The following is a 15,904-nucleotide window of genomic DNA, read 5'->3' as shown; positions in this document are numbered from 1 at the left end:
TGGCATTTGTGAAGTTTCCATATGCATCATTTCTGTTGTGGGGCCCGTTCCACTGATCCACAAAACCAGCCGCAAGGATAAAGCACGTGCCAGTGTAAGGAGCAGGAGCTCTTGCAAACGTGTAAAGGAGGAAAAGTTGCCTTGGCGCTGAGCAGAGTCGGGCAGAATCCTGCATTGGCGCTGATAACATGCTTGGATTAAGGATGTTTAAGGGAAGGGAAAATTATTCATTTGAGATGGATGAAAAGCTGCACTTGTCAAGTCTCCTAGTCATGCACTTTCCATCTCATTCCCGGTAGCCAGCGTGCTTATTTTCCCCTCAACGCAAATGTTCGCAGAGTGAAATTGTGAGCACATTATCCCCTCTCTTTAAACACACCAAATAACACAGCGACCAAATTAATTTTTCCCTGCAAAAAACTATATTTCGGGGTGGGTAGTTGGAGTTTACCATGTGATCAGAAGAGTAGCTTTTTATATACACACATTTTCGAAAAGTACACCTCAAATTAGGGGGGGTTGGGTAGGGCACAAGTACATCTGTGGAGATCAATTTAGTTTTCAATGAGGGTCCAGGCCCCACTAGGGGGCCTAAGCACACTGCGAAACTGCTTAAAAGGCTACAAAAGACTTGAAATAAGCTATAAATCAACACTTAAGCTCATGTATATCTTATTTTAATTAATTCACTTAACTGTCATTGCTAATTTATGAACAAGGATTCCCATGATCTTAGAAAACTGGGACATAAGAGGAATTTTAAAAAGTATGATATTTAGACCTGGAAAAATCATGAAAATAAATTAGAACCTTGATGTTTTTTTTATTTTTAATAAAATGAATATTTTTCAGTAACTTTAACAAATGTTGATTAAATTGAACCTAATTGTACTGTATCTTTGCTAACTTAATGAATAAAAATACAACCGTTTGTTCGTGTCAGTTCAGGTCTGTTAAATATTAACATACTTTTGATTTCAATAACATTATTAAATGCTGACGTCAACATTAAGATCAATAAACCCATTGTTCATTCATGTTCATTTAGCTAATGCTTTAAAAAAAAAAAAGTGGTTATAAATGTTAAGAATTGGAACCTTACCGTAAAGTGTTACCAATTCTTCTAGATATGTCAAGCTCTAAAATAATTTGATTGGGGAAATTGCTATTTGGGAGTTAAATCATTTAAACTCAATTGCAAAGTACTAGCAAAATCATCATAAACTATGAGGAGCATTATAACCTCTGGACTTATATTAAAATAATTTTATGAATTTAAATTCAATATGGCCACTCCTACTATATTTTTAAAAAGTTTGATAAAAAGCAGCCTTGCCAATACAGAAAAAGTATTTAAAAAAAAAAAACCTTACAGGGGGCCTTCAAGTTAAAAAGGTTGAGGACCACTGCTCTAGACCAAGCTAAGCTATACAAGCAGGGCCAGCATTTAGAATGCAATTACTAATTCCGAATCTTTCCCGAGGCCGGATGATGAATATATCAGCTCCCCTATACAAATATTATGATCCGTCTGATGAGAGCCAGGGCTCCAGTCTGGATGGCTAATAAATTAGAAGCACGCTTCTCGTTTACTCATCAGAGCTAATGAGGCTGATAAAATTACCTTGAGGATCATAATTACAGGCTAGTGGCAGAAGCGCTAGCACTATATCTGCAACACTCACACACCCCCTACAGGAAGAGAACAAACAGCTCAGGGCACTGGCCGCCGCTGGACAAGCAGAGTTTGACCTCTATAATAAACCACACGTCAGATAAGTGTGCAATGTATGCTTTTAATTAAACCGCGTTGCATTACACTGAAAGCTTGCGATGCCACCCATGTGCGTCGCATTAACACACTTTCTACTGAAAACACAAAAAAGGCTTAAGTACACTCCATTTTCAAATCCATTTTGTGTTAGTGACCTGTGCTTAGCTGGCCTTAATCAAGCAAATATGTAAATGCCATTCAGTTATGTACCGAAAGAGACAAGCGCGCGCATGCATGAGGTTAGCGAGGGTGCATTTGAGCTGGCGGACCAGTTTTGAAATACCAAACCCCGGCATCCTTTATCCCTTCAGTTTCATCAGATGGCTCATATACATTAAGCACTTGATCAGTAATGGCATCTTTTGATGGACATGGGTGGCGTGGACGCCAGAGAATTTCATTTCATCAGCCATTCACAGGACGAATTGTTTCACTTATGAATATTAATGTACGCTTAATTTGAGGCTGTTGTTAATGCTTGTCGCTAGGAGCTTGGCAAATCAGGTCCCATTCCTGTTAAAACCATGTATTAGACACCCCCCTGACACTAAGCCCTCGCCTTTGATTCTTAATTGCAGGAGTGCGAGCATTCGCAGGAGATGGGGCGCAAAGCTTTAATTAACTCTAATATCACACGTATTCAGTCTCGACTGTCACCCGCATCACGCATGGCGTTCTGCACCAATATCCTTCTCTGCTAGAGAGAGATGGTGTTCCAAGTTCATGATCACAATTTCATGCATCTTAAATTGGGAATGGATGGCCTGTAAGCAGCGGCGTGATATTAAATGTGAGTAAATTATCTTAACGCATTTTACTAAAACCCATATTAAATGGCTGTATAAACGGCCGTTTCACAGCACGAGCGATGATAGGGACAACAGTTACGAGTTGTTTTAATTCAGAACGAGAAGGAAACCGACTGGAAGTTTGGGATAAACTGTGCATTTCAGTTATTGTGACCACTTCGGCATAAATAGGCTTTTCCATTTAACGTTTTTTGGGCTTTACAATTCACATGCAGGCATCTGAGAGAATCGCGCATGAAGACAGCTGAAGCAAATAAAACTAAAATAAAGCTCTGGAATAGTTTAGGGTACATAAGAAACTTCATTAAGATTTATTAAAGAAATTTGAAAAAAAAAAAAAAAGTCAAATATACAATAAGCACATCCATTTCCAAGCATCTCTAAAGAGAACTTTTAAAACATTCATTCTGTAGGTTTTTCAAACACTTAAGTCATATTTAAACACCATGTAAAAGACATCTTGGGACAGACTATATTTCTTAGATAAGTTAAATGAGGTACACTTTTAATTGAACTAGGTTAGAGGACTTAAAAAGAGAATAAAACCAATAATCCATGCCTTTCCAGCACACAAGATCCTCTGCCGTCTAATCTCCAGCTTGATTTAGCATTCTCAGGAATATAAAATAAGAAACTGGAAAAATCTGCCTGTGCAAATGCATGCGAGCTCATAGTGCCCCCTTCAGATCACTGCAAGCACTGCGTCTTCAAGAGCTCTAGATTTAGCAGTTAATTTTTTTTTTTTAGGGGGTTAGGGTTAAATTAAGATTCTACACAGATATTTGGATCACAGTGAAGTAGCAAGTTTCCGCCAGCCTTGGGCATCTGTTTGTTTATCTGCTAATATAAGTTACGGTTTATGTCTGAACAAGTGAGGGGGTGGAAGACTGGAAAATAATAAATGTTTTAGAACAATACTTTAAATGCGTGGGCTAGTTTAAATAATTAAAGGCAAAAGCAGCATATAGGACTAATGTTGAAAACTTAAAGCAAATTAACAGAACTGGTATTAGCTTAAATCAAATAAGAAGTGAAAACAACAAAAGAAGTTTAAAGTTTCCAAGAACTCAAACTAACTCACTGAAATCACCTGACAATTGTTACACTAATCCCACTTTGTTTTAAACAGTCTAATGTCACCTGGAAAAAATCTGGACTTCAACAGGCTACAGCAGAACTTCTGGATCACTTCACTCCAGCAGCTCTCAAGTTCACCATCCCATTGAAGCTTTTTTACTTCTCCGTCTAAATAACCTTGAGAAGGATGACTTGCGTTTGTTTTTAAACTTTTGAAGACCTGCATCAAGAAAAAAAAAAAAGAAAGTTCAAAAGGTTAAAGTTAAAAATGTCAAGTCTACTCTCAGCTTGAAGCAGCAAAGAACAAGATAAAGAGGAACAACTTCTCACCCAATCTTTGCATCATCTCATTCAACTGTTGATCTTCTTCCTCCTCCCTTAAAATGTGACATTACATTCACAAATGTGCTTTCGCAACTTTTGCATGCAAGTGAAAAAGAGCCACATTTAAAAGCATGGTATTTGACATGGAGAGTGAAAGGACTTACCTTATCCTGTCCTCCTCCAGCCCTTCAACAATGGCGTTCCTGTCATTCACTATCTTCATCAGTCTGTTCAACAGCTCCGTTTCCCTCTTCTTCTCATCCAAAGTCTTGACATGTTCTAATATGCAAACACACACATTTTATGGCTTCTCAGCTGTTATAAAGAGTACAAATGCAAAGTGAACTAATAGCGCTATTACATTTACCCTTCATTATAGAACAAAGATATTATAGAAATTTCACATCTTGTTAAATCACAATGCGTAATTATTAAAAATCATTACTGATGATCTGAAGCACGGACATGTCTGAGAATTGCTTCCATGTGTCACAAGAGATCCAAGAATAAGCTTAATTTATAATTGGTGCCAATTTTTAAATGCCATAGCAACCAAAAGAGTAAAGATATACCCCATAAGTCAAAAATCAATGCTCTACAATTTCACCTTAGAAACTTTTTTCCCCATTTAGAAAAAACATTTCCAGCTGGAAATTAATCCAACATGAGCAATGGAAGATTCTTCTCGAACAAATTAATTTGATTAGGCATTAGCAGAATTTCCATTGAAAGATGCAAATTAACTTATGCATCACTGGAATTTCACATAAAACGTGCAAATAAGCACCATTTTCATCCGATGAGTTAAAAAAAAAAAAAAAAAAAAAAAAAAAAAAAAAAAGTAACTTCCTGATAAACTGGCAATAAATATCAATAATAAAAGTAGGAGAAGCCACTGAATATAATTTTCATATAGGCTACAATAAATTACTTGTGCCCCAGAGCGAGCAGACGAAACAAATGCGATCATTGCTTTCAGAGGGATGCAACGAGATCGGTCCGCTGGTTAGTCCAGTTATGCCCTCCCATAGCGCAATGTCATATTTATTTGGCAAATGCATTTCAATGTCCCATTCTTCGCATTAACGCTTTAAGTAAAAAAAAAACCTCACGTGAAAACCTTTCGTGAATTAAGAGATTTTCAGTCGAAATTTGGCATTTCCCTCACTCGTTTCTTATGAGATACTTCAAAATACACAAAAACAGGAAACATAGCTATTGATCACTTCCTCTAAAACGATCCGTCTATTCCTAATGGGGAAAAAAGGTGAGCGATATTGATATTACACAAGTTACCCTGGCTAATTTTCACCTGGTTTATTGATCAATCTCCTGAGCTCTCCTTCGACTCCAGGCTGCTGCTCCTCCAGATCTTGTGTTCTTGCTCTGAAAAAGATTGAGACTGCTGTAAGGACCGGTTTAAGAGCGAACATCAAGGTACAATGGCTATTTTTCTCCATTGCGGATTTTGTTTTAATATTAAAAGGAAGAGTTCAAACAAATGAAAGTTAATGAAAAGGAAAACACTCACCCTCGTGTCGTTCCAAACCTGTAAGCCCTCCGTTCATCTTCAGAACACAGATTAAGATATTTTTGATGAATTCTGAGAGCGCTGACCCTCCATAGACTGCAATATAATTACGATCAAGGTCAAGAAACGTAGCAAGGACATCAATAAAGTTATCCATGTGACAAAAGGGGTTCAACCGTAATTTTATGAAGCTACAAGAATACTTTTTGTACGCAAAGAAAACAAAAATAACGACTTTTCAACAATGTCTCCTCCGCATCACCCTAGCACCATTTTGGCATGGCACAGCTAACACAGAACAGCATACGTTGTTTACATGTGCGATACTCTCAAAAACGGCGCCAGGATGGCGCAGAGGAGACAAATTGTTGAATAAAGTTGTTTTATTTTCTTTGCGCACAAAAAGTATTCTCGTAGCTTGGTAAAATTACGGTTGAACCCCTGATGTCACATGGATCATTTTAAGAATGTCCTTGCTACATTTCTGGACCTTGATCGTTGTAATTACGTTGTAATTGCTGTCTATGGGAGGGTCAGAAAGCTCTTGGATTTCATCAAAAATATCTTAATTTGTGTTCCGGAGATGGAGGACTTATGGGTTTGAAACGACATGAGGGCGAGTAGTTACTGACAGAATTTTCATTTTTTGGTGAACTGTCCCTTTAAGCATTCTTAAAATGTTTGCATCCAGAAATAGCAGCTAGACAATAGAGAAATAGTAGTTGCTGAGTCCAGGGATCACTTACATGTACATCAACTCAGACTCCCTCCGTATGTAGCTTTGTTTTTTCTGAATCAGGTTAAACCAGTCCACCATCAAGGGATCCATCAGCAGGTCCCCTTGACCCTCTGTAAAACAGTCCAATGTCACAAAGGACACCAAGGTCCTAACTGCCCCATCCATAAGAGACACTCCACCTCAAGCCACAATTTAAAGTACTCTGAGACGGGCACCTCCAAATACTCACTTTCAACTTTTATTTGAGCTATGATTGAATTCTATTTGTCTCCTAATAGAGCACTGTAATGCGGTCTAAAAAGCATGTTTTTCATTGACATTGCCTTGAGGTGGTACAAAAAAAAAAAACAAGTACAATCACACGCGCGCACACACACACAAACTTAATTTGATCAAGTGGTGGTTTCGGCTTTGGTGGGACTGAGAGTCAGGTTCTATGAAATCCCACCGGCTGCTAGCAGCAGGACAGGTGACTGGAGCAGCAAGTTTGGAGATGATATTACTGTGCCATGGTGACCTTGAAAAGAGCCAATCAAGTGCCCTTGCCCCATTCAGCTAGCAGCCGCTCATTGCAGCCCACTGCCGCTTCTCCATTTCCATCCCAGCATCCCTCAGGAGGAGAGGGAGCTTCCCCTGTGCCTCGCCTCATTTGGCCCTGGCAGCTGGAATCGAGAGCCTTTTATTGGCCACAGTCTTCCCCTAAAGGCTATATCCGAATTCTGACTCCCAGGTGGACAGGCTCAGCTAACAGGTTTGGAATGAGTGCGCGACTCGCAGAACTCAATGAACCACACACACATATATACGAGGCTGCTACATGCTGTCTAAAATACTCTAAATGGATCTCGAATTGCAACTAAAGGAACATCTGATGTCCCAACAAGCTTTTGTCCTAAACAACCTTCATTTTTTTGGGATCTTTAAAATTCAATTCAGACGTCGACTTGGAGAAATACGGAATGTTGCTATTACATGAACTGCTGTAACGCATAATCTCAAACCTTCTTCATAAATGCGAAGCCTCCTCTCCAACTCCACCCCTTCATTCTCCAGATCGTACAGCTTGTTCTCAATGTCCTGCAACTCTTTTGAGATCTGATCTGGTGTGATGTAGCAAAGCTTCATCTGAAAAGACAAATAATGTAACCATGAAAACCATGGGTAGGACAGCTTTAATTTAGAAAAGATATTCCTAAAATCATTATATATTCTTGAGATTAGCTTTCAACTTTTTCAATAACTTACAGTAGGCAACCTTGTTTCATGCAGCAAGCCATTTGTAGATGAAATATTTCCTTTGTCGTAACCTAAAGTGATAAATACTGCTTTTTAGTGTATATGAAAAGCTGAAGGCTAAATGTGGACAAACATGCAAGAGAAATCCGCAAAAAAAAAATAAAAATAATAATAATATTTATTATTTTTCACTAATTCAATAAAGAGCTTAGCCAGATTGACCAAGCCTCTGTTTTCCATACAAGTAAAATGATTTGCTAACTATAATAAATTAGGGGGAGGGAATTAAAAAGTACTACTACCACTATTAATATATATAGTATTGGATGACGATTATTTATTTAACCTTAAAGAAATAACGTTTGCATAAATTTAGAACATGCTTACTTGATGTCGCCGACCCACGGCGAGGTTGTTTTGGAGATGAAGGTTTATGACAGGACTGAGAGGGCAAGATACATGAGGACAAGGGACGCTCAGGTTTAGAACCTATGGACAGAAGAATAAGATCATAAATGCTAATCTTACCATGCTACAACTGATGATGTGGCCTGGATTTACCCTGCACACCACAGGTCTCTCCCAAACACAAGACAACAGGATTGAATGGCTGGAGAGGGACAGAGGAACCTTGTGATATACATGGTCCGTTTTTACCTAAACGGGTGAAAAAGGAGGTAAACTTCAGTAAGTATTTGGTATTTGAGAAACAAGTTTGCTCTTAATAGTGATGAGACCAGCTTACCATAGGTACCCTGCTGCTGCGGGGCAACATTGATGGAGCAACAAGAGTTGCTCAATTTGGAGGAGGCTGGAGCATTTTGGGCTGTCAAGCAATGGTCACTTTCGTTTTTTCCAGAAGTCAATGGGATATCCTTGGCATTATCTGGAGATCTATCAAAAGCAAACTAACCTTACTACATTGAAAATTTGTGGTGAAACAGTTTTCTCTCAGAAATGCCTAGAAAACTTACAAAGTAGTGGCAAATGACACTGAAATAAACACTACATTTTGAAGTTTTTGTAAAACAGTATAATCTAGGTTACATTTACAACCTTCAAAAGACACAAAAGCATCATTTAAAACCAACATACAGTAAGCAGGCCCTCACCTTATATACAGTAGGTGCAAACAAAGCTAAAAGAATGATCATCTGAGGAACTCAAAGTAAGAGCATAGCATTTCAGTGAAGGTTGGTTTAGGCACAGCACTCCTTGGGACTGGTGAGGACTGGGGATAGAGTGAGTGGGTGCACTCTGAGGCAGTCAAACACTATGGGGGAGGCAGGAGGCATCCGCCAGCTAGAGGATGGATACATGAAAGGCCCCACTGTCAGTACTCCAGCTCTGAAGTGTCATTGCAGCTCACACCCGAGTGACTCTGCCTGCTTCCCCTCGTGTGGATTAGAAAGCTTTAATGATAACTAGGCTGGTCGAACTTACTTGAGTCTTGGTCCATTTGGAGCTGCCTTTGGCTTTGATCTCCAGTCAGTTGGGGCTTCGCAGCTCTGAGCATCTTTGGCTGAAACCGAGAAAAGAGAAGAAAATTACAGCAAACAAAAGGCACAAGCCACACTATCAAATTATGCCATTTGAAGCCATGCTGTCAAACTGAAAAGACAAATATACTACAGGGTGGAAATCAGTCTTTATCAGCCAGGAATAAGATTCAATCTTATTCCTGTGGGCTACATGAAAAACAATGGATGCTGGACCATGGCTTAATTTAACCTTTCTTGCCTATATGCTCCTCTCCAACTTATTGCATATGTTTATGGTAATGTTTCTCATGCGACCTTTAGAAAGCATTTTAAAGAAAAAACACAATCCATACAAGCAAAGGTCATCTGTGAGTGAACACTACCTTTGGCAGTAGAAAGCAGCTGGGATGGAGGTCTGCTGCGCTCCTTGTTGATGGCACTCAGGTAGAGGGATTCTTTGGAGTTCATGCCGCTACTGCTGATAGCAGAGCTGGTTGAAGTGGCCTGATATGAGCTCCTTCCTGTTGCATCTCGTCCATGTAACGCATGCCTCCAGCTAGAGACTTCAGCAGAAGTGCATCTGATTTTTAGCCTGGGAGAGATGGTAACAAGCGTGACTTACATTCAGCATTCGCACTATGATCATACGCACAATAGATGCACCAGCTGTACACTACTGTTTAAAAGTTTGGGGTCACTAAGAATTCTGTATTTTTCCCCAGCAAAAACATTAAAATCAATCAAATGAGACCGTAATATACTTAAATACTATACTTTTGAATGCTCTATTCAAAGATTCCTGAAAAAAAAGACACATGAAGCAGCACAACTGTTTTAATATTAATAACAGGAAATGTTTCTTGAGCAGTAAATCAGAAAATTAGAATGATTTCTAAAGGATCATGTAACACTGAAGACTGGAGTAATGATGCTGAAAATTCAGCTTTGAAATCACAGGAATAAACTACATTTTTTAAATAGATTCCAAAAGTTATTTTCTATAATACTATTTGGACAATATTCGTTTACACTTTTTATACTGTATTTGTAGAGACTTCAATAACATAAGCAATCCGAAACTTCTGAATAGCAGTGAACTATAGAATGACATTTGCTTCCTAAACATTTCTCCCCAAGCATTCATTAAAGCTTTATACAGTATTCTTAATGTCTTTAAACCCAGTTCAAGCCTCACCCTAACCTAAGGACCGACACTGGCCACCCCTGCTGTAAACCATGACAGTAATCACTCGTTAGACACTCACTGCCTCTGTGCTCCTGGGTCAGAATTAAGCGCATTGTTGTTATTTGTGTTTCCATCAAGTAGTTTTCCGTTTGTCTGGGCACTGGTTTGGTCTTTCTCCTCCATCGTCAATCTTGCGTTCTGATTGGTACAGGACTCTGAGGGGCCTGACTGCTGTCTTGTGGTGGGCCGATCCTCTGCTGCTGGACCACTGGACTGAAAGAACTTCTGTCTGGCTTCCTGAGTCCTCTGAGCAGAGGAAGTCCACGACTGCAGAGCGGGACTGAGCTTCACTGGTCTGGGCTCGGCTTTGATGGGGGCAGATAATACAGAGGCGTAGCGTTGTGAAGATGGATGATCTCCACTGTCAGATTTGGCCACCAAATCAGCAAGCGTAAAGCCACTGCTCTTAAAAGGCTTCACTGTAGGCTTGAAGCCATTTTGGCCATGTTGGTGAATAGTGCAGACCAGTGAGCCAGCATCTGCTCCCAGTTTATATGCCCCAGATTTCAGTGTGCCATAGCATACACTACACCTGTTTTAAAAAAATGGGAGGAGGGGTGGGGGGGGGTGGGGGTTGAAAAAAACAACAAGAGTTATCGTTGCACTATAGTAGTTGTTACTAGGCAATAAAAGGACTAAACTGTGCAGTTACATGCCAAAGTTGAATACTTATCAATAGTTATGTAAAATAATAGTGATGGCTCCAAAGCACCACCAATGAATACTCACTTAAAGCAGCTCCGGTGGTAGAGTTTTCCATCCACCAGGTGTCTCTGGACCAGATGTACATGATTTCCACATACCGCACATTCACCTTTTAATGTGCCGGTTTTATTTGAACTCTCCACCAAAACAGTTTTCTGAAAAAGAGAATTAAAACATACATACATATACAAACTTAAATATAAAATAGATAATTTGAATATAAATTAGACAAATTAATTTTAAGTCATAAAATAAATTATAAGCAAAGACAAATCTCTCTGCAAGCAAAAAATTAAAAAAAATCATTCCAAATCATAACGGAGTCATTAATTTTTATAACTAGTTTTAGACCAAATCACTCTGAAGTGGAAACATCAAGGGAAAGCTGAATTGACACCTTCTCAGCATCTCTGTGTGGTTGTGGAGATCTCACTCCGAGTGGCGTGATGGGTGCCGGCACACATTTCGGCCCTGGAGACTTCTGCCAGTCCGTGCCAGTCTGCCGAGCTGGAGTAGCTACAATGTGCTTCTCTGGAGCACTTTTCTGGATGTTAAGAGATGGAAGGTTTTCTCTGATATTTTTTGGCATTTCAGTTTGAGGAGGACGGTTCTCTGTATTTGTTTTAAGATTGTGGTTTTTGGCAACCACAGGCAGATTCTTCTTCTCTGATGGCACCTCCTTTGAGTCCTCAGCGTGCCGCTTGATACCTCCTACTCCCCCGACTGAGGATAAAAAGCCATTGAGAAGAAAGACTAAGATATATGAATACTTTAGATAAAGCAGTCACACACAAACATTATTTCTGCAGTATACAGCATGTGGACACTATGCAAAGTTGACGTAGCCATTGACTTTGATAGTACATAAAAAAAACTTAAAAAATAAATAAATATGGAAGTCAATGGCTACCATCAACTGTTTGGTTACCAACATTTTAAAATATCTTTTGTGCTCAGAGGAACAAACTCAAAGGGGCTTGGAACAACAACATGAGAATGAGTAAATGACAGATGTTATTTTTTGGGTGAACTATCCTGTAAAGTTACAAAAATAGATTTTAGTAGCAAACTAATAATTTTCAAAATAATTATTCTAGCAACCATAGATGCAACCCCCCCCCCCCCCCCCTGTAAAATGTAGAATACCTAGATAAAATGTGCAATACACAGTGGATCACTTTAAAATAAACTGTATTCCACAATGCAGCACACAGCTTGACTCGTTTCATCTAATGGTCCAAAGTTTTAACAAAGTAAAAAAATAATAATTCAGGGATAATTGTATGGCACTAGCAGAGTTAAACATGCGATGTAATGAGGTCTTGTGACGGTTGCATACTTCTGTCAGAAATGTTTGTGATATAATGCATGCTTCACATTCTGCATATTACACTATACTTAAATAGTGTGTGTTCTAGTGCTTTTACATTCTGAACATGGTACAGTATTCAGATAAGACAACGTCCTTGCAAAAAAGGCCTTTTACTTAAACACTGTAATGGTGGATAAACACAGTCTTACTTGGGGAGCGGCCGTGGAAGTAATTATAGTATTGTGAGACATATGTGAGGATGCTGAGTCTGTCTGGGACGGGCAAAGCCACCATGTCCTCTGCATCCAGAAGAGCTGGGATTCCCAGATGATCTTCAGCCACACGGAATGCCTGGAGCACATCACATGACATGACACAAATCAGACATTAAGTTCACAGCTACAACACCACATAACAGGATGAAGAATCCATACACAAAACAACAATCTGACGACCACAACGACGAAAGACAAGCACCCTGTGTTTATAACCACCGTTGAACATGCTCATTCAACAGGATCTCATATGATTGTTTCAGGCCACCGATATCACGCTGTGGAAACGGAATTCTAGGGGAAAGGCACTTGGCCAATTAACTGTAAACACAGACAAGGCATAAAAAAGGAAGGCGTCAGAAATAGAATAGGCCAGTAAGCAGCACAATCTGGCACCACATCAAGACGGCCCAGGCAGGGAGCGCATAATGAATAGCACATTTCCTGTGCACGCAGCAGCCTGGGGAACGGGGACAGGAGAGGGGGATACCAGGGCATTGTTTAGGCCTGACCTGGACACACTCATTAAATTTTACAGGACAGCTGAGGAGGGGCAGCATATCCTCCATGATGCAGCTGCAACTTCCTGTTTCTCTTTTGTGTTTCAGAACTGAGGGGCTGATAGTATGAATAAATATTTCTGGGTTTAAACGGCATACTGGTGGAAGTATTGGCATTTAAACGCACCATATTCTTTGGTGTTTAAATGCACAGATGAACTAACATTTGTAAAGACAGTAGTAGAACAGAGGCAAGTTAATCTTGCCAGAGAGGATCAGGTGCCCTGTGGATGACTGTCACCCTTCTGAATAATGCATTAACTGGACAGAATCCACACAGCACAGGTTCAAACTACAGCTGAGTGCCGTCTATAGAAGTGGTGAGGGTTTGTAATAGATCTCGGAGTGTGTGGCTTGTAATCTACAGTCTCCGAGGAAGCAACGTGAGGAAGAGCTCATCATTAGGAAAAAAAATCCCAGTTGTGGCACGTCTCACAACCTCATTCTCACAGAAGCACTTCCTGACAGGGATGAAAAATAATTAGATCACTGGTCCTGATCGGACAGCATCCCTACCCTCAAATGCAAATTAAATCTTACATGTAAAGCTGACACTATCAAAATGAAAACTGTTGGTTCAAACAATTAAAGTTAACAATTATACAAACTTTTATACATGCCAATGTACCAAATATTCTCTCTGCAATCTGAAAGTTACAAGTTGCCTGTGAACAATAGATCAAGTGATCAAAGCATATAAGTGTGGAATCTATAAAATGAGTAAATAGATCCAGATCGATCTAAATTGTGTAGTAATTACTCACTGGAAAAACCTAAACTGAGCCCTGAAAAATAAAATTGGATGGTTTAGGACAATATTCTTCCCTCTTACCCAAGTTCACAGAGTACAAGCTTGCAACTTTAGACGTTTCGCTGCAAGGTAATGTTTGCAGAAACTAAAAGCTATCTTTGTGCCAAAGCTATGGCTGGAAGACTTGACCCATAAATAGGCTCTTTTACTGAGCAACAAGTCTCATCCATTTAAGAACTCTGCAAACATTAGATCACATGCATTTCACAAGCTGTGAGAAGAGTCTTAAGTGCTCTTATTCATGTCAATATGCGAGAAACAATGTATAAGTACACAAGGCTGGGTTATAATAAACAAACATCCAGCCAACTTGCCAAAAAAACAATAGTGTGCATTATCACGGGACTGTAGCAAACACACATCACATCTGCACAGGATACAGCTAAAACACTGCAAAACACACAAGCTATGAGTCACGCAGGCCAAACAGACTTACCAAGTGGTTGTTGTAATACACATTGTCTTTAGAGAGAGACTCAAAGTTTCTGCAAAAAAAAAAAAAAAAGAGAACAAGAACACGAGTCACCAGACAGATAGAAAGCTTGAGAATACAACGTTGACGCTAAAGTAAGCTGATGAAAGTTTAATAATAACAACAACAACAGTTTTTAAAGGTCACAAAACTTACAATATTAGTAGTAGGCCTAAAGAAAAAAAAAAAAAAGGCTGATAATGAATAAATGATGAATATACAGTATGGGCAGGTGACCCAACATGCCCATCGATTGTGGTCAAGATTTTGGGTTAAATGTTAATGTAGTGTCACATTATTTTCACTTATTTTGGCTCTACTAATTCATTCAAAATAGTCTTGTAACGAGGCATAGAAATATCCCATGTAGTATCTATAAAGTCAAAAAGCTGCATACATAAAATCACTTGAATATTGTTAGATGGTAGTATATCACAAGAGTAGGATGTAAAGTACCCCATGCTGTCCTAATTCCATTACAGGATAATGAATTACAGTGGCTTTAGAAACAATTCAGCCAATTTAAAAACTAACATTCACACTTAATTTTACTCACTCTTCAGTAAACAAATAATTCTAAAGCCCAGAACTAACTTTTCTTTGCCATTTTGCAACTGGTTCCTAGGGGATTGTGATTTAATGAATGTATTTAATGAAAGCCAGTCCATTTCAAGTCAAATGACTCCTCTAGTAGTGAACAGCTCCACAACATGTACCTATAAGGAATAAATAAATAAATAAATTATAATATAATATATATATATATATATATATTTTTTTTTTTGTGAGTGGTTACAATCACCTATGCTTGACAAATATTTGACTAACATATTTGATTTACATCTTTGAGCTACACAATGTTATCCTCATCAAGACTTGTTCGGTAGGCTACCTTTCACAAATCTCGAAAAGTCGTGGACAATTTCTGTATCCTAATCAGTGACAACTTAGAAATAAACGACTCTTACATGAGGTCCGGTCTGAACCTGTGGATGAGACCGCAGAAGGCCAGTCCATCTCTGAAAGAGGTGCTCATGTTGCTGATGGTCACATCTCTGTATCCCTCGCACTGATTCTTGCACCACTGCTGAAGCGCCTTGATAGCCGCCATACTCTCCAAAAGCCCTCACTTACTGCCAAAACGCACGGCAGAGAGAGTATATTATATAGTAGAAAGAGGAAAAAAGTCGTTTGTGCGACGAAATAACGGAGCTGTGAAGAAAATAAGAGGGGAAACACGGCAAAAGTCCCAATGAAAGAGTCTCCTCAGAGCTGTTCACTTCAGCAGAGCAACTACGGCACCTGTGGAACAGAGGAAATGAAGGGGGAGGAGCCTCAAATCATCATTAATTAAACGCTAATTGCTTTTTTCTTTCTTTTTAAGGAGTCTGTTTCGCTCATTATTATATCTGTGTTATATGGCAAGCATGTCCTTTAATAAGAAGGACTTGTGACGAATGTGACGAAATTAAGGCCTACTTTAAAAAAACATTCCTGTTTTGCAGCGCATTTTCAAGTTCCTATCATGTGGGAAACTTAACATAGCTTACTG

General features: G+C 39.1%; 1 protein-coding gene across 1 annotated transcript; it reads right to left on the bottom strand.

Moving 5' to 3' along the window:
- Positions 1-2,867: 2,867 nt before the first annotated feature.
- LOC306853553 (MICAL-like protein 2) lies at positions 2,868-15,663 on the bottom strand. The gene is made up of 18 exons (XM_079391053.1): positions 15,321-15,663; positions 14,317-14,365; positions 12,444-12,585; positions 11,320-11,645; positions 10,947-11,077; positions 10,237-10,749; positions 9,355-9,563; positions 8,934-9,012; positions 8,236-8,384; positions 8,052-8,147; positions 7,878-7,979; positions 7,500-7,561; positions 7,256-7,379; positions 6,262-6,364; positions 5,297-5,370; positions 4,149-4,263; positions 3,991-4,037; positions 2,868-3,880 (listed from the first exon to the last, which is right to left on the bottom strand). The coding sequence occupies exons 1-18, from the start codon at positions 15,461-15,463 to the stop codon at positions 3,795-3,797; spliced, it is 2,550 nt and encodes an 849-aa protein (XP_079247179.1). The 5' UTR covers positions 15,464-15,663; the 3' UTR covers positions 2,868-3,794.
- Positions 15,664-15,904: the final 241 nt, after the last annotated feature.

Source organism: Barbus barbus, assembly GCF_936440315.1.
Source record: "Barbus barbus genome assembly, chromosome: 3".
Classification (NCBI taxonomy): Eukaryota; Metazoa; Chordata; class Actinopteri; order Cypriniformes; family Cyprinidae; genus Barbus; species Barbus barbus.
The sequence above is the reverse complement of the archived record's forward strand: the minus strand, read 5'-3'. Positions and strand labels throughout refer to the sequence as shown.

Excerpts from the sequence above, each read along its gene's own strand:
- LOC306853553 (XM_079391053.1), bottom strand. The coding sequence starts at position 15,463 with ATGGCGGCTATCAAGGCGCTTCAGCAGTGGTGCAAGAATCAGTGCGAG. Across the intron at positions 8,385-8,933 it reads CCAAATGGACCAAGACTCAA|ATCTCCAGATAATGCCAAGG; the intron begins GTAAGTTCGACC and ends TGCTTTTGATAG. Across the intron at positions 7,980-8,051 it reads AGAGACCTGTGGTGTGCAGG|GTTCTAAACCTGAGCGTCCC; the intron begins GTAAATCCAGGC and ends TTCTGTCCATAG.